This window comes from Protopterus annectens, chromosome 5.part0 (assembly GCF_019279795.1).
Source record: "Protopterus annectens isolate FY-2018-M chromosome 5.part0, PAN1.0, whole genome shotgun sequence".
Taxonomy (NCBI): domain Eukaryota; kingdom Metazoa; phylum Chordata; order Ceratodontiformes; family Protopteridae; genus Protopterus; species Protopterus annectens.
Genome location: NC_056735.1, coordinates 1,649,443,912 through 1,649,471,603, shown reverse-complemented (window position 1 = coordinate 1,649,471,603; position 27,692 = coordinate 1,649,443,912). Strand labels below are relative to the sequence as shown.

Here is a 27,692-nt window from a genome sequence, read left to right as displayed (position 1 = left end):
GGTAAATCTGAATATTTTTCTGCCTGCAGTATGCAAAGGCTGGAGCCAGGCACTTTGTGAAAACCCTGGGCACAGTAGATAAGCCAAAGAGATGTGCAGAGGACCAATAGTGCATAGAGCCTGCCCTGAAACACCAATATTTCCTGCAAGATTCCATTATGGGGATGTGCAGATAAGCTTCTTTTAAGTCTAGGGTGACTAGCCAGGAGTCCTTGGCTAACATAGGAAGCAGCTGCTGGAATGTAAGCATTTTGAATTTTGATACCACCAGGAAGGAGTTGAGAGCTGACAGATCCAGAATAGGGCGGCAAGAGTTCTCTTTTCTGGGCAACAGGAACAGTCTGGAGTAGAAACCCGGTCCCCTTTGCTCTACTGGAACAGGTTGAATAGCCCTGATCCTGAGAAGAGAAAGTACTTGCTTTTGGGCCTCTGCCCACTGGTTTGGTGGAAGGTCTGGCAATCCACTTGGTTGGCAGTGAGTGGAAGTAAAATCTGTATCCCTGGGATAAAATGTTTAAGACCCATCGGTCCTGGGTAATATACTCCCAGTTTTTTGCATGCAGGGTGAGTTTTCCTCCTAGGGGGGCAAGTACTTGGGAATGGTTGGGAAGGATGAAGGATAAAAGTCATTGTGAACTTTTTCCATAAGGGGGTAGCTTACCACTCCCTGTTTTTGAGAAGGGAGCACTCCATTTTTTAGATCTGTGCATACCCTGAGACTGCAGTCTTTGTGGTCTGTTGCCCTTGAGTTAGGACTGAGAAGGTCTGGGAGGGACTGGAAAGGACCAGTTTTTTTGAAGACCAATGCCTACTGAATCTAGGTGGCTCTATCTGTAGGAAATCTTTAACAGTTTGCATAGATTTAGCTTTTTCCTCCATCTTTTCAAGAACAACTTCTGCTTTTGAGCCAGACATTCTTGGTTTAATGGAGCATCTAGTAATTTTGCATTGACATGGTCTGACAAGATTTGTTCCTTCAGCCAAGCATGCCTTCTCAGAACATACCCAGTGACAGCAGCCCTGCAAGATGCTTCTAAGGCATCAAAACCACACTGCAAAGTATGTTTACCAACTTGGTTTGCCGAATGCATCAACTCTTGTAAGTCTTTATTTTCTGCACAATCAGGAATCAACAACATTTTTTGTTTAATTAGTTCCATAATATGCTGCTGGTACTTCAACATGTGAAACTAGCAATTTAAAGCCCTGATGGCAAGAGTTGCAGAGGTATATACCTTCTTACCCAATCTGTTTAAAGCCCTAGAATCCCTGTTAGAAGGGATAGGGTTTTTGGCTGTAGTAGCCTTAATACCTTTAGGAACCTGGGAAATTGTCTCTGGATTCACAGTGGGATTTTTAAAGAGAAATTTGTGAGAGTCAGGTACTCTGTAGTATCTGTCAGGCTTTCTAGGAGCTGGAGGTAAAGTATCAGTGGTAAGACTGGATTCCATGATGACATCATCTACAAGATCCAAGACAGGGAGTACAGCTAGAAGCATATGCTGAGGCAAGTCTAAAAACTCCCTGAGTCTCTTTTTGGACTGTGAGTAGTCCTGGCATTCCCAGCAGAAATGCTCTCTTAGGGTATGCAAGGTTTCACCGAAAGAAAAGTCCTTTGGGGGGAGGCAGAGGGAATGGAATCCTCTGCATGTGAGTCCTCATAGGTAGATAAGGGTATTTCCTGGTAATCACAGGGGTTAGAGTAATCAGACTCATGGTCTGTAGAATCAGAAGGAAAATCAATTCTTTGTCTTTTAGAGGGGGAAGGCTGGCTTCCCCTAATTAAAGTAATAAGGTCTTCAGCCATTCTAAGCATTTGTTTCTGTGGCATGGGAGCTTGAGAATGCACTTTGGTCGTCAGTTTCCCAGGCGTAGTGCGAACTCTGGGCCTGAGAAATTCGGTAGTTTTAGTCATTAACGAAGTAGTCGGTTTAATACAAACATCGGAAGGTCTGAATACACCCTGTGCCTGCACAGAGGCTCCGGACCCATCCAAGGTATAGACAACTGCAGGTTCCATAGTCGAAGAAGCATCTCGCGGCATACCGGACTCCGAATGGGTCTCAGTAGAGGCCTGCGAATCTGTAGAAGCAGGTAACAGGGGCTGCAAAATCACCTGAGTACCGGTGGAATGGCGACTAGCTTAACGGAAGCGCCGTCGGCAGTTTTGGACCTATGCAGTCTGTCTTTATCCTTGCGTTTTTTTTGGAAGATCGGTAGTCAGATGGCTTATCAAAGCCATTTTGGAATACGGTAAACGAGAGTGAAAGAATTTAGCGACAAAAATAGTCAGACAATGAAAAGTTCGGGCGTTGAACATGGCACAAAACTGACAGTGAGGGACGTCGTGGTCTGGGCCTAAACAGGTGACATAGTAAGAATGAAAATCTCTGTGAAGTATTTGCTTTCCATAGGCAAGACAATTGTTAACTTTTTCTGACATCAGTTAGATCAAGAAAAAGGGATCTCCAACGGGGAGAGGGGTCCACTTTATGTGCTCAAAGTCCGAGACTATCAAATATGATATTCTCGACACGAGTGCACCGAAAGCGCAAAACATCGAAAAGGTAAACGGAAATCTCCGTAAGTGGAGATTTCCATTTACTTCAATGTAGTGCAATCTCAGAGTTGCTATATTTAAGTAGCAGGGGGTGTGGGGGTGCAGGGGGGCTTGCCCCCCTGCCTACACTAGTTTAAATTCTTTTTTTTTCTTTTTTTTTTTTTGGACTTTGATTGTTTAATAGTTTGATGCATATGGTTTGATCCATATGCATTCGAGCTATTAAGCTTTCGAGGTCCTAAAGTAGACCCTCAACGGGGTACTTAGCTTTAGAAGACTTCAGGTTTGAAACTCGAAAAATGAAAATTTCAGGAAGCGGCCGACCGGCACTTGCAAACTGCTTCTGCTTCAGGCTCCAGCGTGGCAAGAAAAGCTGATGTAATGGCATTGGCTGCATGTTTTATAACCCTGATGACCTGACATCATGGAAGAGGCAACAGCATCTGATGCAGAAATCCCAAGACTCTGGTATTCAAGCCGACTGAGGGCTACCTGCAGGCAGATAACCCAAGTGTGATGACTGCAACAGTGAAACACGATAAACATCTAAAGATTCTGCATTACAGTGTAAGCTCTTGTCTGCTTCATGTACAATTAATAGTGATTCCTGTTCAGAACCATTAGTTATTATGGAAATGGCCACTTCCAACTATTTTAATACTTGCACTCAAAATATAACTTACCTGAATATTGACAAAGACACCATGGTATGTCTCGTACAAAACTTTGTTGCCCTTCATTTGTAGAGGAAACTCAAATGGGATCTCTGTTTTGCCACTTGGCAGTTTCCCCTGTTTTGAAATTTCAACATTGCAACTAATTAGCTGGATAGGCTGAAACAAAAATGAAGCAAAGAAAGATGAAGGAATTTAGTAATGTCATTAAAAGTTCTGCTAAATTCATTAACAACACTAATAAGCAACATATTAACACTAAGACACATTGCTTCCTCATAAGTGCTTTCCACAAAACGGGTACTGTACTGTCTCCGCCAAAAAATATACGGTTTCTGTTGTAGTAAGGTTCTCTTTAGTGATAATGAACATCATTCGGTTGCCTTTGTTGCAAACCTGACTTCTTTTCAGTCAAGTCTTTCATCCCAGTCATATGTACCCCTCCAGGTTGGACATCTTTAGATTGCACATCCTTGGCTAACAATCCAGGACAAGGCAACACATGGAACCTCTAAACTTGATGCAATTTCACCTGCGGTCAGCAAAAGGGAAAAACTAACAATGAGACAATCACCCACCTGTGAGTATACAACATTTTCTCTTCATGTCTTCAAACCCTCACTGCATTTATTTACTGGACATTGTTTGATTGCTCCATACTGCAAAGATGTGATTTTGTGTGATGCTAATGTAAGATTCCATTTCTGAGATGGTGCTGTCTCAAAGAAATAGTAAGTATTTTTTATTTATTTTTAATTATTGCAACTTTTCAATGATGCAGTCAACATAAAACAGAGAATGGGTGAGACTTTCTACCATGCCAAAAAAAAAAAAATATATATATATATATATATATATATATATATATATATATATATATCTATACACACACATACACACACATATATATATATATATATATATATATATATATATATATATATATATATATATATACTGCTGGAGTGATCCTCTATGTACTTCAGTAAACTATTTTGTGTAGTTAGATCATGATGGACTGGAAATCATCCAGAGGACTAAGGCTATGAGTTAATCTGTAAAATGGATTAAATCTGCCAAACATAACTGGGTGCATGCATCACAAAAGATGGAAATAGATATTTAAAAAAGCTGATGTATATAAAATAAGTAGGAGGATGGTAGCAATAATGGCTTCTTACCATAATGGTGACACGTTCCATATCATCTTGGAATGTGAATAGCCTCAAGAGGTATGTACAATATGAAAAGAATACTTAACTATATTAAGAAATACAGAGTACAAACAGCAATATTACAGGAGACATTTGGAAAGAAGTGAGCATGTGAATTGGATAAAGAAAAGGATTTCATGATGGATATTCTGCAGAATATCAGGGACAAAAGAAAAGTACTCAACTGCTAGACGAAAAGATAATAGCACATTTGTAGTAAGGGGCTACTGGTAAGTGATGATGATTACACTGGTATGTATTTATATTCCACCAAAAACTGCTATTCTGTAGCTGTAAAAAAATTGGGAGAAGTAATCAACTTTCAGCAGGAAATATTACTTACAGGTGGGGAATGGAATTTGATTTGCAACAATGAGGATGTATGTGGGGGCCTAGAAGGGAAAACAGAGGGTAGAAATATATGGTATGAAGGACCTGAATTTGATAGTAGAAACCTGGAGAATTTACATATTCTCCAAGGTACAATAACTGGACTAGACTTGAAAGAAATTGTATTTCACAGGAACATGTCCACTTAATTGAGAACTTTGATACACATTCAATAACTATTTTAGATCATGCACAAAATAATTACCAAGATAAAATGAAGGGTAATGAAGTAAAGAGGAGACATTGACCCTTTCACACTTACCTGTCAAAAGGAGAGGAATTCAAGGAATTGGGTAGTGGAAATTATCTGGGAGTTATTAGGGAAGGTAGAAAGTACTCCAGACGTTATAGCCAGTGAGTGGGATAAGATTAGAGAGTTTAAAAATAGGGTAGAAATAAAAGGAAAAAAATCTGCTTAAGAAGGAATAAGAATGATTTAGAGGGATTTTCAAAGGTTAAAGTACTACAAAATAAGGGGAACCTCAGAACAAGAAGAGATGCAATTGTAGAGTGTTAAACAGAAAATAAGGGTGTACCTGGATAATATGCATTACTTTAGAAGGACTGATGTTGAGCAATTGTTTTTGATTATAACTCCAAGGCACAAAAACTTCTGACACAACTTAGGCAACAGAAAGTAGAAACGGATGTTGCCAAACTTAGGTAATCAAAAACAATAAAAATAACCAAAGATCATGTAGAGGTGTGATAGATATTTTGGAAATTTTATGAAAATTTGTATAAAGCACAGAAATGGGGAAATCAAGAAAAAGCACAAATGGAAATATTTATGGAAGACTTAAATATACCAAGGTTAGAGGTACATGAGGCTCAACAACTAACAGTTAAGATAGGAGGAGATGAGATAAAATGGTGACGTATAACCAACCTACAGGAATATCTCCAGGAATAGAAGGTATTCCGGTGAAAGTTTGGAAGCTCGTAGGGAAGAAAGTGATAAAGATCTGGAAGGTTTTGTTTAACAGCACTTTAAAAAGGAGAGGAGGCACCAACATCCTGGGAAAAAGCCGTGGTGGCTGTACACTTAGACAGTAAAGACCCATCTGATCCAGCTTCATATTGGCCCATTTAAATTTTAAAACAGGATTATAAAGTGGAGCCAAGAAAATAAAATAAAAACAAAACTACAACTGTACATGCAGAAGATGACAGAAACCAATAACGAATTAATCCACAGCAACCACAGTTTATTGAGCACTTTCGTCGGCCTTAAGCCATTGACATCATCAGAATACACTTGTTGCATTAATTAACATGCTTAAATAAACATTCCCCATCACATGGTCATCAAAACCCCTCCCCACATTGATTTTTTGTAAAGGATTTTTTGCAAAACAGTTGTCATAAAGTGCTGCAAGTGCCATAAATAAATATATGAATAAATAACCTGAATAATAGATTATATATATATATATATATATATATATATATATAAATATATAGTTGTTACCAACAGTGTTAAAAACAATGGTAACTCTATTAAGTACATCTAGATTTACCAACATTCGTAAAATTCTATTTATTAATCACAAAGCTATTAAAACCATAACAACCTATTGCACATGGGGCTTTTACATATGAAAATCAGATCTTAATTTTAACAAGCTGGAAATAGATACAGTCTCATTCAAACCTGGGGGACTGTTGCATTACATCTAAGCTGCCATACTAATTCCCTATATTCTAAATACATTTCTTTTAGTCCACCTCTTTTTTCTTTGTCCACTATTTGCTCTAAACCTACAAATTTAAAGGAGTGCTCACTACATTCAAAAATATGTTTGGCCAATGCATTACTCAAGTTAATTCTGCGTATATCATAAATATGTTGGTATATACGTTTAATTAAGGGCATTTTTTGTTTTCCCTATGTAAAACTGTCTACATTGTTGACAAATTGCAATGTAAACTATGCATTTACTGAGGCAATTAAGCTTTTGTCTCAATTTAACCTCACTGTAACCCATAATAAACACACTCTATTTCCTCAATGTGACTGCATTGTGCATATTGCCCACGTTTTCTCAAACGCCCTGAGCTCTCGCCAGGTGAATTTCTTTCTATTAAATTCTTAATGTTGGAATTCCTCTTATAAATAATCAGTGGTTTTTCACCTACCTTCTCCCTATTTTCGAAATCATTGGTCAAAATACTCCAATTACTGGTAATAATTTCCTTAATGTCATAAAACACTGGGCTATATGTTAAAGTCATGGCCCGGTTAAACATCTTACCTGTTGTGTCACTCATATTAGTCGTCACTCTCTCAACCTCTACACTGGTGGCTATAAAATTCAAACCTAACAATGGGAAAAAGTGTCCATCAATTCTCTTTGTTTTTACTTCCAATAATATGGAGTCTATAAATGCATACGAGTACCCCTTTCTTAATAACATATCCTTCAATATCTTCAATGAATGTTTCAAAATCACTCACCATTCTAGCCAACCTCACCCCCTTGCCCCTTCACCAAAGACCTTTTCTGGTTAAGGGGAGACAACTTTCAAAATGTAAAAGGGTGTTGGAATAGGTCGGCTTCCTGTAAATAGTTGAAATAAAACACTTTTTGATGTTCTTTCTTTATCTCTATGTCCAAATAATGAGTTCTATGCATTGCTGTCTCCATAGTGAATGATAAAAAGGTTGTACAATCATTTAAGTGGTCGAAAAATCTGTCCAAAATTTCTTGTGTACCTACCCAAAAAATAAGTACATCTTCCATGAATCGGCCATAAAATTTGCAATGCTTGAACAACTCATTATTGAACACATAGTTTATTTCCCATTGTGTTAGGACAACATTGGTAAAAAGGGGGGCACAGGCTGCCCCCATTGCCACTCCCACCTTTTGCTTGAAAAGTTGAATGTCAAAGATTATAAAGTTGTTGTTGAGAATCAATTCCATTAATGTTCTAAAAATTAAAATCCTAGTATGACTCAACAAGGTGTTGAAACACAGAAAGTCAAAGAACCATAGTGTGCCAATGTTGTGGGGGATGACCATAAATAAATCTTTTATATCAATAGTGACTAAAATTAAATTGTCACTGTAAAAGTTTGAATTAATTTTACTTAGGCAGTCCCATGAATCTTTTAGTACATGCTGCTGTTTTTCCAAAACATTTTTCAGATGAAAATCCACAAATTTAGCCAAATTGAAAGTCTTGGATGCTTTTGCATCCACTATGGGTCTCAACGGGGGGTCCACAATATTTTTGTGGATTTTTGGGATTCCGAATATTGTAGGAATCCTGGGTGCATTTTGCTGTAAAAAAACTGTACTCACTATTTGTGATGTGCCCATCTATCAACAGGTCATTCAAGGTAATATCAATATACCTATATGCAATATTAATCTCATTAACGGATGTTTCTTCGTATGTGTCACCATACAAGTGTAACAACATTTTTTCTACATAAACACGTTGGTCCATGATCATGATACCCCTTCCCTTGTCAGGTTTCATCACTCTAATTTGCTGATTATTAACAATCTTTTTGAGTAATGTGTTTTCTTCATCTGTTAAGTTAGGTAAGTAATCATATTTTTTAGATTTCACTATTTTTCTAATCTGATTACAACAGAAATATATGCAATATAGGGTGCAAGGGGGGGGGGGTTACAGGTACTAGATTTCTTACATTGTATTTAACTGACAGGCATTTGTTCATTGCCAAAGTAAAACTTTAAGGTTCAACTTCCTAACAAAGGTTTTTAATTTTAACAAAATGCTCTCAATCACCGGAACCCTTGTGGGAACAAAATTTAAACCTTTTTGGAACAAGTCTGCCCATTCAACATCCACATGCATTTCACTGAGATTGAAAATCTTGAAATCTCCCTGTGTGTTGCTGATAATTTGTGCAAACATTTGTGTGTTAACATCGTTTACCATCAGCTGAATGCCCCCCTCCCCCGTCCTCTATGATGGTAACCCCTGTTGGAAAATGAATACCAGTAATTCACATTCTTCTCCATTTCCCTGTTGTAGTTGTAATGCCTCGTTCGATTCAGTACGCGTTCTGACCTCCTCGGTGCTAATTCTAAAGGTACTGCTTGTTCATCATTACTTTCATTTACACCCCCACCAGCATTAACATGAACAACATCATTGTTAAAGTCATCCCTATTAGTTTCATCACCTATGTATTGTGCTCTGTTACTCATATTAGGCACAGGATATGCTTTACCGGTCTCATATTCATTTTTGTCTCTCTCTAATTTTTTACTTTTTTTATTAATTCATCTACTGTTTTTTCAGTGCTCACAAATATTGTCCTGTATTTGTCTACCTTAAATGCAAAGCCCAAATCACTTCTCAGCCTTGTATAACATTTATCAATAACATTTTTTAATACATTCATTTTCCTATCATTATCTTTCATTAATAATTCCAACAGTTCACAATCGTGCCTATTGAACATTGCTATGAAGTCCTTTGTAAAAGTCTGAGCCCTGAACTGTACCTATAGGAAATCTCCAAGTCCTCAGTCTCTTCGGTACATGCTCACGACGCAGGCATTCTCCAAGTTATTTATTTTTGACTTGCAGTTTCTTAAAATTTAAGTAATTCCGTCTCCAAGTATAACAGTTGTGCAACCGTCCCCACACTGTTACTTGGAATGTTGTTCATAAATTCACGCTGACCAGCTTCGGTCATCCATTTTTTGAGAGAAAAAGAAGCCGTTACAGTTCCTGCTTGACGGAACTTGGAAGTCCCACCCCCTGTGGCCTGCCGACCAATAGCAAAGCTTGTTGAAGGCATTGAGGCGGGAATAGGACTCCCTTGCCCTGGGGGAATTGATGAATTCTGTGTTTCCGCATTTCTACCAAAGTTGGTATTACTAGAGCCAAAGGTAGCAGGCACTGCACTAAGATTTCTGCCCAAGTCCGTGATTTGTTCTGACAACACTTGTATAAGTGCTGCAAGGCTCCCTATTGACAAATTCAATTCACGTAGGGAGCCGGCTGTGGCATCATCATTACCAGTGCCTGTCTCCATGACAGAATAACAAAGAAAAGAAAAAAAACAAACCACAACTGTAAATGCAGAAGATGACAGAAACCAGTAACTAATTAATCCACAGCAACCACAGTTTATTGAGCGCTTCCATCGGCCTTAAGCCATTGACATCATCAGAATACACTTGTTGCATTAATTAACATGCTTAAATAATCATTCCCTGTCATGTGGTCATCAAAAACCCCTCCCCTCACTGATTTTTTGTAAAGGATTTTTTGCAAAATAGTTGTCATAAAGTGCTGCAAGTGCCATAAATATGATATGATTATAAAGTGTTTCTGTCTGTAACGGCTAACAGAATGGCAAAGGTGATGCCAATATTGATATAAATGCACCAACATAGTTTTGTGAAGGGAAGCAAACATTTGACATTAATAGAACAATAATGATCCACATGGAAGCAGAATGTAAGAAAATACTGTTGCTGTTGATGGGTCTTGATGCAGAGAAAGCATTCCGACACTGGGACTTTGAGTAAGGCAATGGAGTCATTTGCATTTCTTGATGCAATAAGGTTAATTAGAAGGATATATCAGGGATCAGAGATGTGGGTCTCAAAGTGGGAGGGTTACTCTCTGATAAGTTGCGTCTGAACAGAGGAACCAGGCATGGGTGTCCTCATTCCCCTTTGTTATTTGTGTTATACATACAGCCATTGGCAAGGAAAATGAGGGATTCAGAAGTTCAAGGATATAATTGGTATGGTGTTCAGGAAAAGTGGTCTTTGTTTGCAGATATTATGCATCTGAGAGAGCCAGAAAGGGACATCTCAGTGTTGTGGAACATTCTGAGACAGTGCCAAGTTTATTTTGGGAAAGAAAATTAATGAAGATAAAACAAAGGCTATGGCTATAAACTATGTAGCCACACATGAACTGGTCCAGAAATACCCGTATTTAAGGGGACATGATGCAATATAGCATTTAGGAGAATGGATTAAAAAGGATTTGATTATGGCAGCCAAGAATATGTGGGAAGAGACTAAACAAAAAATACAAAAACTAAGAAACTGGAAGCTCTTACTTATGGATGTAAATACAAGGAGTAAAAATGTTTAGTGCCATTAAGTTTATACACAGGTCAGGCATATTTCTATCAACCTGAGGAGAAATTGTGGAAAGCAATTAAAACGTTGAAGGATTTTATTTGGGATGGGAAGCGGACGACAGTCAAGTGGTATAAAATAATCTTCCCAATAGAACAAGGAGTTTTAGTATTACCTGATTTGAAGGGATATTTTAGAGTTACACGGTCAAGGCTCTTAAATGTAAGACGAGCAGAAAAAAAAAAAAAAAATGGGATTTTGGATGCAGATCCTTAAGGAGAATACTGGTCATACAGGACATAATATTCATAAAGTAGCAGAAAGTATACTAGAAACTGGGCCAAAATAGGAGTGGAGAAACCAGATTCTACCAATGAGGATGACTGCAATTAGGGGTAGACAGAATAGATTAGAAGGGGCTGGAATTTACTGGAGGAGGATGAAAAAGGAGCCAATGTATTGGGAACAAATAATTATAGAAGCAAAGGTAACAGAATGGCAAGAAACCAAGAAGACATTTTGTTTTGCAGGCTAATGATTGATATCAATTCTCTGATAGAAAAGGCAGAAAAGGAAGAGTATTGGCAAAGAGAAAGGGATAGGGGAATCCTGAATGGGAGCCCTGCACTGGTTGAGTTTTAAATGAACCTAGAAAAGAAGTTGCTGTTAAAGAAGGGATAACTGGTGGGGCATATACAGTGGATATAAAAAGTACACACACCCCTGTTAAAATGCCAGGTTTTTGTGATATAAATAAATGAGGCCACAATAAATCATTTCAAAACTTTTCCCACCTTTAGTGTGACCTACAACCTGTATAATTCAATTGAAAAAACAAATCTGTTAGGGGAAAAAATACAAAAAATAAAAAAAGTGCAATAAGCTGGTTGCATAAGTGTGCACACACTTAAACGAATACTAGGGAAATGATTTTTTGAGCTGGGACACAGGATCTGAATTGCCTAGACTAACTAGGCCTTACTAAGTTCAATTTTGTTGGTTTGCCAGAAAAGCAATTACTTGAAAATGGAAATCAAAATCTAAACCAATTATACTTGGAGTAGTGACTACTGTAACAGAGCTAAAAGAACAGAAGTGGGCTCTTTAGAAAAGGTAGGAGTAAATTACACAGAAAAAAATGGAAATTGTGGAATAATGTATGCAGAAATGTTTTGGAGGAGAAATAAGGAATAAGAGAAGGTAGGAATTGAATAATTTATGTAATGTTTAGATTATAAGACATGTAACAATATACAATGTATGTTTGTGAATCAAACTTGTTAATATGATATTACTTTTATATAAATTAAGTTTACCTATGCTGCAAATGATAATTCAATAAAAACAAACGTTTAAAAAAATGGCTATGGGTAATAACTTCATCTGGTTTGTTTTGGGCTTATTTCCCTTAATCCACATTTGAACTTTGAGCAAGCCAAAGAACAAAGTTTTAAGGCTACACTGGGAGTGATGTTATGTGCACAGCAGGCCTCACTTTAATAATAAAAAAAAAATAGTTTTTACAGGAATGTGTTTTTAACACCTTTATTGCATTATCACTTAAGACACAGACAAACATGCATTAAGAAAATAAACCATATTAACATATTCCCAGTTGCAAACATTATACATCACATACATTATTTTGCATACTTATCAATCCAACATTACATAAATTGATCAAATCTTGCCGTCCCTTAAACCTCACTCCTCCAAAACAATAACCTCTAAAAACAATGTTTATGAGTTTTGCTTGTAGTACAGAGCTCTCCAGGTTTGTAACACTGCTAAACTGCCTTCCTCCCCCCAGGATAATCCAGCACCAGCTGCTCATACCCATTCTCCCACAAAACAGTCCCATCAGCACCTGTGCTGCTAGTTGAACACTGTCTATCTGAGGAGCAGTAAGGGATTTATTCCTCTGTGCCATGTGGATAGATAGTAAGTAAATACTATTTTGGTAGGATGACATAGCATTTGGCTGCCAATTTTTCTAAATAACAAAATAGTCCAGGCATGAAAATCTCTTCACAGCAGGGTTCTACCATTCATTTCATTACCAAAATTGTAGCATTGTTATTCTATGTTTTCCACTCTATCTTTCAGTAAATGAATTTGTAAGTTGAAAAACAGACCCAGGGTGGATGAGTGCATTATCCAGGTAAGCAAACTGAAATAAATGTAAACGTAATGATCACACAGCAGTAGTTAGCAGTGCAGTTTACTTTATACTACCTGGTGACAGCTTATTTGTTATGTGTATATTTTATATTACATACATGCATCTACTTTGACTCATCGAATTTTCGATTATCTAAATCGCAGCTGGCCGACTTCACTTAAGCGAAGGACCATTCCTCTGAATGCACGGACTACCGAAATTCTTTCCCTAAGAAACAAACCACTTGGTAAACCAAGGAAAAAACCTCAACGAAAGGAAACTAAACCCACCCAAGTGGAGGGCTTCACCCCCCCCAACCAAATATACCAACTCCAAGATCGAACTGCTCCGGGGAATGAGCAAGTTAGCTTCCCAGGGTAAGAATTTTGGTAGTCCATGCTTTCGTAGGAATGGTCTTTTGCTGAAATGGAATAGGCCAAGTTTGATTCAGATAACTGAAAAGTTGGTGAGTCAAAGTAGACTCATACATATATATGTATAAATATGTATATAGGATAGTCAATTATTTTACTTTGAATTTATTAACTGGGGTACAGCACTGAGCCCATTACACCTTTTTTAGTCTTGGCCTGCACTAAACGCAGATACGTTATATATAGAGTGAATAACAAAATACAATATTTGCACATACTGTATACAAATGAATATCATAGTTGGCTTGAGGATAACAGATAAATGACATTATATGCAGAGCAAGTGACAAAAAACACAAATACATAGTGCACTATATACAGAGCTGATACACTGAAAGAATCGTAATCAAAAATAAGTCAGCTCAAGGTATGCAGAGGGAAGAAAGGCACGAAAAGGTTAAGTTATATGACCAGAGAGATACCAGTTGCATTTTCCTAGAGTCTTGAAATGTGCTTTTATTTCAGATCGGAAAATGGGAGGAGAAGAATGATCTTAAAGAAAAGAAGAGAGAGATTCTCACAATTTAGGATCCAGGACAGCACACAATGTGAAGAAAACCAGCAAGAAAGAAGACAGACTGGGATGCCAAGCTTTAAGGCTGGATAAAGGAAGCAGGGCACTTCACCAACAGAAACAAGACAGGAGGTAAGAAAGGAGACAGAAGGCTGAAAAGCAAGAATGTCAGACAAAAAGAACAGTCACAGGAGTCCTTAATCTCTCTGTAGTGAACGCAGAGATGCCCAGATCCAGCATATGCAGGGACAGAGAGAAATAGTGAAAATAGAAGCCATGTTTAAAAAAGAAAGTTTGGATTTCCAACAAGAGGAAATCTGTGATCCACTGCTCACCAGTGTACATGACATAACAGGACAGGGATAAAAGTTAACGAGACACTAAAAGTTAACAAGACACTGGAATATAATGATCAGTGTGTTTCGTGGTCCCTGAAATGTTGCTGTAAAATACAAAGACTGACCTCTGAGACTATGAAAGTGTCAACTTCAGTCTGTTAGGAAACACAATTAGTAATAATCTGGAAAAATGCAGGAAACAAGGGCAAATGAAGATAACACAATATTAGACATAATGAGCAGTCCCACCCTCAACAGTATCAGGAATGTAGGACATGAGGCAATAGTCGCTTACTTTTACTCATAATATCCTTCAAAAGATTTTTGTTTTCAGATCTCAGTCACAATGTGCCAAGGTGTAGCAGAAAAAGAATTAGTACAATAACAATAACCAAGTCCTCTAGATTTATAGACTGTATCAGCAAAATGTAAGGGGGAAGGAGGGTGGGGATGTTGATGAGGATGAACATGCAGATCTACAGCTAATGTCAAGTATGTTAAGTACATTAGTTTCATACATGGTATGAAGACATCTATCCTCATCAACAGCAGGACAGAGTCCCAGGCTTATTTTCCCGGGTAGGCACCTTCATGGGAGTATACCACTGGTAACGTGGTCCGAAAAAACTCAGACCTAGAGATCACATCTAGCATACATGGTCTTGTGAAACTGAGTGAAGCCCATGTAATTGCTACACAAATATAATCTAAAGATTCACTTTTGAAAAATGCTCAGGCCATGGCCACTTCTTAGCTTCTTTTCATAACAGAATTTAACACAATTTGGCATGTAAATGCAGAAACTTTAAAATCCAGTTTTTATTAGAAAATAATAAACAAATAAAACTTATTTTTAAAGTTACGATTTTGTGGTTTTGTCCACATAAAATCTGATATGCCTGTGGAAATACAATGTAATAAATACAAGCCTCTAATAGAATAGATAAGAAAGAATACAGGCGGGTTGACTGATGTCAGTCTCAAACTAAGGTCTGTCTCAGTGGCTACCTCGTGCATAAAAGATGAGGTTGTTCACAAAACACTCTGTCCTTGGAAAAAAATAAGTATAGGGGACTGACAAAACCTGCAATTCAAAATATTTTCTAGCTGAAGTAATGGCCACTAGAAAGAGAAACCAGCTGATGTGAAGTAAGAGTCAAATTCTCTAAAAGTACAAATCTTACTGAGGGGACAGGATCCTTGGCAAAGTCAAATAAGGAAAGTACATATCAAAAAGGCCTCAATTACTTTCACAGCCGTCAATGGCAACTTCGAACCTTGATAAAATTACAAATGGCAGCAATGTGCACCATAATAGATGAATACCTTAATCATGGGTCAAAAAATCGGAGAAAAAATAAATATAGTCTACGAGTGCAAGAGTTGGGGCCACAAAGGGATCCAAACCTTCTGAAGTAGCTCATACAGAAAACTGTGTCCATGTATTCTTGCACATTTTTCTAGAGACTCCAGGCAGGGGTAGGTAACTACATTACTCGAGAGGTATGAAGAATTGCTGGCTATTAATAGAAGTGAAAAAAAAAATGGGGTAAAGAAATCTGGGCAAGGCTTGCACAAAGGATGGGTGAGAAAGGATCTCTAGGGTCTCGAGAGATTTTTTTTTTCAAGAAATGAGGCTTTAGCAAACGGCTTCACACATGTTGGAGCCAAAATGGGTCTGCAAAAATGGACTTTGAACTTGTTCCAACTTACTTTCTGTACAAGTTTCAGAAAAAGAGGAAATGGAGTCCTGGGGGACATTTCTGGATTACAGTGTTCCTGAGATCTTCCCTCGCAGAAGCTATCAAGGAAAAGTTGTTGCTAAATTTAGTGTCACTTGTAGATACAAAGACCACCCCAGTAAGGCAAAAGTTTCTACTCGACTGACAAGCTGAAGAGCCACACGTGATGCATCACTAAATACTCTTTGGGCCTGTCTACAGAACTGGTTTACCAGGAATGTGGCTGGCAATCAGAAAGTAGTCTGTTGGCACAGGCCATTCTCGTACATCAATGCATCTTAGAGAACATAACCTCTACCATATTACTTTTGAGGAAATCTATAACACCCTGGAGTAGTGATCCCTGAACGGTCAGCTTCAGAACCACGGTATGCAAAAGGGCCTCTTACTGTGGCCATACACATTGGGACAGGTTGCCCTACACAAGGCCCCCACTCCTACAAATCACCTGTCTGTAGTGACAGCCACTGCAACAATGAACTTGGAAATGACCCATACTTTTGGAGTGGGAAGTCACTATCTGAAAGACAACCTGCAAGCCCAGGAAATGGTGATATGCTGTATCACTGTACCACAGGATCTGCTAACTGGATCACTGAACCGTCAAGGTTCACTGCAGAACTCTAGACACCACACTGCTAGCACTATCTGTGACTGAGCAACCCAGTACTGTAAGGTCTTGTCCATCGGAAGATGGACTCTGCATGATACTGTGTCCAAGGTGCAGCCTAAAAAAAGTCAGCTTGTAAGATATCTCCAGCTAGGATTTTGCAGTACTCCCTGTGATGCCTAAACAGAACAGATTCCAAATAAAATGGCAAGCTAATCTCAAACAGTTCTGTGATGATGAGGCTAGTATTGTCATTCAAGTAATGAAACACCTAAATTCTTGCAGCTTCTGCCTTGCAATACCCTAGATGCTGAGGTTAGACTGAATGACAGTCTGGAATTGAAAATGTTAGGCAACCACCCAGAAACGTCTCCTGTGCTTATCAGCAATGTGTGTGTGTAGATAAGTGTCATGGTGGTCCAAAGAGAACTTCCAGTTTTCTGACAGAGGTAGGAATGGATTGCACAGTGAACAACCAAAGGGATTTGTTGGTGATAAATTAATGTAGGCCACTCTAACACTAGTCGGAGGGTGTCATTTTGGGTACAAAAAATCTACAGTAATAAATTTAATACTTTCTGTCCTGGTAGTACCTCTTGTACAGTTACTTTCCTTATGCTGGTTTTAACACCACTTTTCTTGCTGCACTCTTGATGGGGTGTGATGCCTGGTAAGGGGATAGAGGGGCTGGGTAGGGGTGTGGAAAAGAGTCAAAAAGCCTCTATACAGTAATGCCCTTATTCACTTGTCTTGCATGATGGCTAACCACATCTGCAAGTGGAACAGATGATCCTTCATTGCTTCTATACCGGGATAGTCAGACAAGGTCTTGCAATTAGATTACTATCCTCTTGAAAGAGGACATGGTACCTCTTCTTCTGCTAACTGCTCTGCCTCTAGGCTGGCAAATGTTCAGAACATAATCATGCACATGACAGTTCCGTCCAGATCTCCACATGTTTTGCTACTACTGGCCATGCCAAAACCAAAGGCAAAGTGGTATCTCTCTCTTGCATTCTAGAAAATGTGTGCTGTTGATTCTGGAATTTAACACCAGAAGCAGAAAGGACTTTATCTTCCTTTTTCATGTTCTCCAATTGATGTTTAACATTTGGGTTGAAAAGAGCAAACCCAATGAACAAAGCATTAATAAAGGATGACCTGCTGTTCTCAATGAGGTCAGTCAGGTATAGCCAAGCGTGGAGGTGAACAGCAATGCCAGTGCCTACTGCACTAGCTCTGCCCTCAGCTAAATCATGTACAAGTCTCATGGTGAGGTTGGTAAAGGATGACAATTACTGGCGGTCTTCTGTCTACTAATTTTCCTCTGACTGACTCAGTTACTGGAGTATTAACATAACAGAAATAGATCATAACCCCTCCCTCCTCAGGAACTGTCAAGTATGCATAACTGTGCTTTCCAACTCTGTCCATGGCCCTTGTTAACTCAACTGTGGGATGGGCAGCAGGATTAAGGGCATCAGCAGCCATAATGGAATAAGGTTTGGGAGTCTCAAATCCAAAAGGCCCAGTTTTTGAGAGGCCGAAAGCTCTTGGTAGGTCCTTGCAGGACAGGTGCCAATAAATTAAGATTATACTATTCAGACTATACTACTAGTTGAACCATTCTGTCTACAGGAGGGACATCAGAGGAAGAAGGCTGGTGGGTCCAGAAAGCCTCATACAGGATCCTCTGTAGAGAGATCATGGGGTCTATGGGTTATTCCCCTGTTTCATCACTTAAAGTACCTTCCCAAATATGGGGGCAACCTGGTAGGATTGAAGACATCTACACCTTCTATAACCTCAATAACCGGGGTTAAGGACACTATAGGAGAGTAAAAGATGCTTCCTCTTGCACATGTGCTTCTTACCACTGTTTGGAGGTTAGGGTCCAAGCAAGATAAAAAACCTTGAACAAGACAGATATCTAGGAACAATGCTGCAAAGGTTTCCTAGTACCTCTATACTGCTAACAAAGTAGACTTAAAGAGGTCCATGCAAGGTGGTGTCTGCAGTTGAGGTCAATTATATGGGGGGAGGGGGTGGTAGTGCATCAAAGGCAGAATATGTAGAACAATCTGCTTTGATGTTGACAAAGCTGTTGAAGTAAATGTAGCAGTATTTTCAACTGTACAATGATGAAACTGGCAGCGAGCATGCAACCCCCAATAGTGGGACTAAATCTTGCTGACCCCGGGCCTAAAGTCAAGGCCGTTCACAGCCAATGCTTAAAGGCTAACTTAGCTGATATTAACATTGAAGCCAAAAAATCTGTCCTGAACTCATTCAGCAAAGGTCAACCCTGATCCAAAGGCCCGAGGAACCAGCATTGTCATCATTGTTCATGACAAAATCAACTCAGAAGGAGTCAATCCTGAAAACTGCTAGTCTTAAAACTGAGATCTCAGCTGATGTCAACAAATCTATGGATGCCAAAATTCAATGCTGGCAGTTTGGCACCAGAATGAGGGCCAATAAGGAAAAATAGAAATATTTAGTTGCAGTGGTAGCTACACAAGAAATGTGTCTCTCTTCCTTGATAATAGAAGTGAAGAAGACAGGCAGCAGATATTCCTTGCTGGATTCTACAAAATTCTTCCATCAACTTTTCATAGTCAGTTTTGATAGAATGAATAAAAATAACGTCTAAAAATCCTTGTTGAGCCCGTCCCGTAATTTCGGAACTGGATGAAGTAATCAAACATTCAGTTCATACCAGCTTAATTTGAGATGTTTCAGTCCAAGTCTTAAAAAGGTAGTTAAACATATCAGGAGGAGAATGAGTAGACATCAAGTAGATTAAAAACACTACAGATAGTTTAATAAAGACCAAACAGGATTTATAATAAACTATACACAAGATAATATAACGGGAATCATAATTATAGATCATGCTTACATAAATAAATCCAAACTTGCAGCATTAAGTTTAGATTTAAAGAAGGCATTTGACTGTATAACTTAGACAGTATTTTAACATTTTAAAACACATCAGTTTCCACTTAAATTCATTAATCTTATTAAATATTTATAAAAAAACTCTAAATGTTATGTTAAAATAGGATCATTTCTATTTCAATCAGTAAACATAAATAAAGGGACTGAGCAAGGAAGCCATTTACTCCATTACTGTTTAAATTAATAACCAAACCCTTTGCAAATGTTATCAGACAAAATAATAAAACAGAGGAATTTAAACTGAATGAAGAATATCATACTCAATATTCACCTGTTTGCAGAAGATATTTTACTTACAAATGAGAATATAAATGATTCTTAAACTCCAATAAGATATTTGAATACATTTCTAAAAAAAAAAAATAAAGATAAAGCAGGCATTATTAACAATCAAAAAATCAATCTATCTGTATTTCATTTTGCAATTCCTGTTTGCGTTATACTAACTTACTTTTAATTTCTCTATAAACTGGATAAAAGTTCTCTATTAAATCACTGTCATACAACCTATTCTTAACCACTGTTTTCACATTAAGCCTAATTTGGTACAATTATTTAAACTGTATTTGTTGTTGTATTATTTTTAAGACTGTAAAATTAGCATTCTTAAAATGTTTTGTAATACTTTGCAGCTTTTCGCCCCGGGCCTTCGCTGAAAATGGGCTCCTACCCTTTTGGACTTTTCCAGTAATCAAATGTCAACAAATAAATAAATAATCCTTAAAGATGGATTACAACATTGGAAAGAGTCAAGACACTATTAAATACCTTGGAATATACTACCAATATAAAAATCTATTTCACAAATAAAGTTATAAAAAGAGACATATTGACTGCATTTCTGGTGGTTAAACTTTAAGTACAAAAGGAGAAACTGCTACAGGTAAAGCAAGGTGCTAAATAAAAATAAAGTAAACAGATGCACCTTGATAACACACTATATACATTTATTGAGAAAAACAAAAACAAAAAGGAATAGTAAGCGCTTTCACAACTTCACGTTGCTTCATCAGACAAACTGAAAAGAAATACTCTGCTTAAATATATACAAGTTAAATCAATTAACTAATCAACTAATCAGTTAGCTAATAGCTACTTAAAATATCTAACAGTGAATAGCTTAAATGCAAGTAAAGTTGCAGAACTGACCATCATAAAAACAACATAATAAATATGACATTAAAAGCATCATTATATACATAAAAACGAGATAAAAATATTTATATGAGATAAAAATATTTAAACTTATGGAAAGTTATGTTTAAAGAGAGAATTTTAGAGCATATCAGGGATATTAATAATAATAAACAGTCAAATGCACTGGCTAATCATGTTATGAATACCAATCAGTCCCACTCCTTTAAATTCTTCGTCTTTCAACACATACACAGGAATAGTAGAGGAGGGGACATAGAAAATCTTACTGAAGGACATGAACAGAGGTGGATACTTAAATTGAATGCTGAAAGATACCCTGGTCTGAATGGTACTACTTATTTAGTCCCCTTCCTGAAGGCAAGGTGCCTTAAGCATTAAATTGTCATTATTTATTTATTATTATTTTTCAAAATATTTCAGATGGTTCATCCTTTCCATAAGTTTAAATATTTTTATCTCATATAAATATTATCATCTCATTTTTATGTATATAATGATGCTTTTAATGTCATATTTATTATGTTGTTTTTATGATGATCAGTTCTGCAACTTTACTTGCATTTAAGCTATTCACTGTTAGATATTTTAAGTAGCTATTAGCTAACTGATTAGTTGATTAATTGATTTAACTTGTATATATTTAAGCAGAGTATTTCTTTTCAGTTTGTCTGATGAAGCAATGTGAAGTTGTGAAAGCACTTACTATTCCTTTTTGTTTTTGTTTTTCTCAATAAATGTATATAGTGTGTTATCAAGGTGCATCTGTTTACTTTAATTTTATTTGGTTAAACTTTACTCTATTGTACATGGACTATTCAAACATTCTATCTACATATTTTTGCAGAGTGCAATGGTTGACAATATTCCTTACCACTGTCCTAAACTTTATATCATCTGCTGCACATTCACACATCCTTAGAAAGAGGAACGGTGAACAAACTTAACAAAAAAGGCTGAATTACATTAAAAAAAATGAAACTGCTGTTTCTTTCATCCTGTGAAAGCAGACCTGTTGCAGAACACAGATATATAGGACTTGGAGACTAACTCTGACATCAGGTGAACATTGGATGTTATGATGCATGTACTTAACAGTTCTGGCCTGCGTGCTACTTCTCAGGACAGCTGTGTCTCTCAGTCTCTCCCATCTTTCGCTGTTTTTGTTGTAGTAATGCTGTTGGCAACTGGTCAGAGAGAAAAAAATGGATCGATCTGTAATGTGTTAAAAAAAATTCTCCTCTCGCTAGTTCCTTCCATCTTGTATGAAAAATGGAACTGCCCAACCTTCTTATATTCCACAATGCTTGGGAATGCTTACAGATATATTTATTTATTTATTGCCATTTGTTAACTGGGGCCCATTTTCAGTGGAGACACGGGGAGAAAAGCTCCAGAAATAATACAAGTAATTATGATATTTACAAAATATAAAAGTAGGGTCACAGAAATATAGTACAAGTCAAAAATTTGTGCACACCAGTACAATGCATAAGTAAAATAACAGTTAACGAGTACAATTTCCAAAATTTGAGAACAGTATACAGCATAGATCAAATAATTAAAAGGTTTAGAGAATATTACACGAAGGAGTACAGTATGAATACAGTTTGCTAGAGTGGGGGGGGCTGACAAGGGCATGACCAAGTCTTCAGGAGAGAAAGTTTAACTTCTTTCTTAAACAGGTATTTATGAATGCTTATGTTTAAAGGGAGAGAGTTCCAAACATAGGCTACAGAATTTTTGTAAAGGGTCTTAATGTTTTTGTTGGGTTTATATAACTGAAGGAGGTGTTTACTGGCGGTATGGAGGTGACGAGGGGGGGTTATAGAAGGAGACTAAATTGGAGATGGAAGGACAGGATGAGGGTACATATAGGATAGACTGTGCAATATGTAGCTGGGGTATAAGTAGCTGTTTAGAGAATTCTGGCCACTGGAGTGACTTAAGGGCAAGACAGTGGTGAGATTTGTAAGGAAGGTTGGCGGCAATTCTGGCAATTTTGTTACAAGTTTGCTCTAGGTTAGTGATAACAGATGATTGAACATTAGTAAGGACAGGGGCAGTGTAAAGAAAGCAGGGTAGGAGTAGGGCCTGAGCGAGGGAGGGTTTGGAAGAGGGTGACACAAATTTTTGATTACGAAAGAGAAGTCCAAGTTTCTGATGGGTCTTTTTTATACCTTGTTGAATATGAATATACAATTTTATTTCATCGTCAATGATAATGCCAAGTATTTTAGTATGAGGTTCAGGCTTAATAATGGTGTTGTTCAGAGAGGATATAGAGAAAGAGGCTTTGTGCTGGGCAAGTGTTATAGGGAGGAAGAGGAGGAGTTTGTGGGGGGTTTTTTGGATTTAATATGAGTTGGTTATCAGAAAGCCAGGGTTTGACAGAAGATTTGTTGAGTGAGAGCTAGTAGATCAGGGATGTTGTGGGTAGAGGTAATGAGGGTGGAGTCATCAGCGTACTGTAGAAGTGTAGAGGTTGGTAGTAGAGTGCAGTTTATTAGTGAATATAATAATCAAGAGGGAGCCCAGAACTGATCCTTGGGAACTCCAGTATTAACAAAGAAGAACGAAGAGAGGACAGTTTGCCAGCAGACAGATTGCTGTCTGCCAGAGAGATAGCTAGAGAACCAGTTGATGGAGGAGGTAGAGAAATATAGGTCTGAGAGTTTAGTTAGAAGTTTAGAATGAGACACAGTATCAAAGACCTTTGAAAGATCGAGGAAAAGACTGCAGACGAGGAGTTTATTGTCAAAGGCTTTAGCTATTTGGGTAAATGACAGTAGAAGTGCTATGGTGGGGACTAATGTAGTGCTGGGTAGGAGTGAGGAGACTTATTGAGAGGGTGTTTCAGGAGCTGAACATGGATGCACTTTTCCAAGGTTTTGGATTGAGGAGATAGGATATCAATTGGTAGAGGGATCTGTAGAGTTGCCGCCTTTGTGAAGAGGGACAGTATAGAAGGATTTCCAAATGCCAGGGACCAGGGCTTCTGATATGGAATGGTTAACAAGAATATAGACAGGGTAGGATGGTAGGTGATGGATTGTGCAGTTATTTTGAGGAAATGAGAGGGTAGTTGGTCTGCCGAGGGATAGCAGGGTTTAAGTTTGTTAAGGAGAGATTTAATTACAGTAATTGGGACTGGTTGGAAATAACAAGCATTGGAGAGAGTTTTATTATGGGATAGTGGAGGTGTTGAGTGAGACGTACTGTTTTGTATATTAAGTGTGAGGTTTTGAATAGTTTCTATGAAATAGTTGGTAAGGAGGTAGGCAGTTTCAGAAGCAGTGTTGTAAGGAAAGGGGTTGGGAGTAGTGTGATTACCTGGGTGGAGTAGGTTGTTGATGGTGGTCCAGAATTTTTGCGGATTTTTGTGTGGGCTACTTTGGTTACAGGAAAAAAGCTCCGACAAGTTTTTTAACCAGGTTTTTGAGCTATCTGTATGTCTGCAGTATGAGAGGGGACTTGTTTTTACCCAGGCTTTCCAGGAAAAAACTCTTGTGCATGGCTGAGCGGGACTGTTTTGTTAGCCGGTGGCATAGCTGGATTTGATTCAGATGTTTTAGGATGGAGCAGCAGAATCAAGTGTGTTAAGGAAAATCTTACTGAAGGAATTTACTGCCTCACTGAGAGGGAGGTGATACAGGAAGGACCAATTAATGCCAGATAGTTTGAAGTTAAAAAGTGTCTGGGTCGAAGTGGGTAAGTTTTCGGCATACCCTGCAAGTACGGTCTTTAGGTCAGTGTTGGGTGAATCTTTGTATGAAGGTTGGAGAGTGGTCAATAAAGGAGTTTAGAAGTATACCAGGATTATGACAGAGGTAAGGAACTGAAGTAAGAACCCAGACAAGGATGGGTCCGGATGAGGAGTTTTTGTTTATTCTAGTAGGCATGGAGATGTGTTGGTGAATACTATGAAGGTTAAGACTATGGGTATGGGATGAGGGGGACCAGTTTAGTCCAGTCTATATTAATGTCTCTAAGTATGACAGTTTCATAAGGGACATGGTGAGTAATCCAGGACAGGAAGTTCTCTAGGATGGGAATATTATCGCCAGAGGGAATGTATATAAAGACTATGGCACCTTTTTCTGAGGGCTGAGGTGACAATTTATGATGAGTATTTCAGCAGATGAGAAGCAGGGAACAGAGATGGAGAAAGAGGACAGGTTAAGTAGCTCAGAGTAGAGGATAGCAACCCCTCCTCCCCATTTATTGGTTCTGTGCAAAAGATGTTATAACTTGGAGGTAGGATTTCTGTGTTAAGGATTTGAGGTTTCAGCCAAGTTTCTGATGGGGCAAGAATGTGAGGAGATGTGTTAGACATCTAATAGTGCAGGAAAGTTACTTTTTTACAATACTTTGAATATTTAGAGAGAAGATTTTTAGAGATTTGGAAGGGGAATTACTGGTAGGAAGGGGTAAGTGAGTGAGAGGTGTACGAGTAGTGATATTGCGCAAGGAAGATGTGGGAGGCTCTGGGTTAGGGTGGATGTCTACATCCAAAAGAAGAGTGCCAAAGAAAGTGAGAAGAGAAGAGAATAAGTTCAGGGTAGTAGGAAATCTAGGTTTCTGACCAGAGGAGAGAGATGGGTTAGAACAAGAAGGAACTTTGAAGAGGTCAGATGGTAAAACAGGGAAGAGAGATGGTGAGATTAATTGTGAGCAACAGATAGTATCAATGTTAGAAGTATAAAAGAGGGACTAGGTGAAGGGGATTGATAATAGAGTGGTAAATGGTAAGAGGTTGTTAGAGAGAGGACAAAGAGAAATGTGGTGAAGAGACATAGTGGCCACAACTGGAGAGTAGATAGGGAGAGGGAAGAGTGGTAGACGAGTCAAGAATGCAGTGACTAAGAGTAGTGAAAACAGACTGGGTGACTAGAAATGAAAAGGAGTTAGTGAGGCGGGGGAGTAGTGAGAATGTAAGGGATAGGAGACAGGTGGGAATGGTTATAGCAGTGAAGCAGGTATTTGAGGGGGTGATTGGTTGGATAGGAGGAGGGGGTGTGGTGGTTAAGAGTATGTATGTATATGTGTGTGAATATATATGTATATGTGTGTGAATATATATATATATATATATATATATATATATATATATATATATATATATATATATGTAAAGAAAGTAGGGGGTCGGTTGGAATGGGGGTAGGGTAGGGGAGCAGAGACCCCGACTGAAGCAAGGGTGAACGGAGCAGGCACAGCCAGGAGAAGAAGACTCTAATGCTTCAAAAAGAAAATTATCAGTGGGGCTTGCACTTAAGTTTATCAGTGAGGAGATCAGTGTTTAGAGTGGAGAGACTAGGCGAGTAAAGACAGATGTTGATAATGTATGAAGTGTACCCTTGTTTTAGAAAAGAGGAGGCAGGCAGCAAGTCTTAGCATTTATCAAACTTTCCTGAAGTGAGTTAGGTGCCAAAGTTATACAGACTCTAGGGAGAGAGATGCATACTCAGTGGGGGTGGAAGAAAGGTGGTAGTAATGATGGGGGGGAGGTTAGGGAGCAGAGAAATATGTGTGCATGCCATAGCCTAGATTAATTTGCAAAAACAGACAAAAAATGCTTTTAACACCAGGTGAGGAAGAAGGAATTGTGACACGAACATAAAGCTTGTGATGATATTTTTCTTTTGCTTTTGTTGGTTTCCTCCTGTCCTTGGCTAGAGCGCAATCCTTGTATTACTTTCAGGGTCCGTAGATAGAATGTCAGCCAGGTATATTCGGGGGGGGGGGGGTTGAGGTCATTTTTCCATGTAGCTGACTACTGCAAAATGAGACAGAGATGTAATGAAAATAAAATAGTGAGCTTACAGTGGTAAAAAAAATTCTCTAGGAGAGAGCAATTAATGGAAGGGTAGTGAATATTCGGGGCAAGCAGAAAGAGTGAAACAGAAGGTAAAGGATGGATAGAAACAGAGAGAGAGAGAAAAAAAAAAAAAAAAAAAAAAAAGAGTGAAAGTTGCAGGCCGAAGGGTGAGAAAGATAAATGGTAGGTGGCCTGGAGAGAGGACTCCTGGGTTTGCAAGGAGCTGTAGAAAGGAAAGACAAGACTAGCGAGGCTTAAAGAGCTAAAAAGGAGAGTAGGTTAGTTTACAGCACAGATATGGAGAAAGGGGCCTTTAATTAGGTACTGGGAGGGGGGCACAGGTAATAGAATGATCAAGGGAAGCATGCAGTTACTCTAACTTTTGGAGTATGCAAAAGTAAGAAAATACAAAACATAGTAAGGTCAAGGGATGCTAGCATTTAGTCAAGCTGGAATAAGCAGAAGGAAGAGAGAATGCAGCTGTCATTACCCAAATACTACATGCAGAGATTCTACAATATACACGGATTATACCTTCTAATTGTACAGCATTAACAGTAAATAAGAAAGCAGCATTTATTAAAGCAGAGATTTGAAGAAAGGGGCCTTTAAGTAGGCACTGGGAGGGGAGAAAGCACACAGGTACAGACAGAATGCTCAAAGGAAGCAAGCGTTTACTCTAAAATTTGGAGAAGGCAAAAAGAAGAAAGAATACAGAAGATAGCAAGGTCAAGGGATGCCAGTGTTTAGTCAAGCTGGAATAAGCAGAAGGAAGAGAGAATGCAGTCGCCAATACCCAAATACTACAGACTGAATTTCCACAACATAAACAGCTTGTGCCTTCCAATTGTACAGCAAAACAACAAACAAGCATGCACCAGTTAATAAAACAGACAAGATTTCAGCATTTTGTTCAGCAGTTAATACACAGTGCTAGGTTTCAGCATAAATCAAATGAAATCAAACAATCAGTTAAAGATAAGTGACAGTACTATCCAAACAAGTCAAATGGGTAACTTCTCTGAGG

At 38.2% G+C, this 27,692-nt stretch overlaps 1 protein-coding gene across 2 annotated transcripts in view; it reads right to left on the bottom strand.

Moving 5' to 3' along the window:
• The window catches only part of VPS26C (VPS26 endosomal protein sorting factor C), a 377,577-nt gene that overhangs the window by 243,799 nt on the left and 106,086 nt on the right, over nt 1–27,692 (bottom strand). The window contains exon 3 of one of the 2 annotated variants that reach the window (XM_044071439.1): nt 3,244–3,393. The exons of the other annotated variant lie outside the window; for it this stretch is intronic. Coding sequence (XP_043927374.1) covers nt 3,244–3,393 — 150 coding nt within the window. The remainder of the gene's footprint in view (nt 1–3,243; nt 3,394–27,692) is intronic. 2 annotated transcript variants of the gene reach the window in all.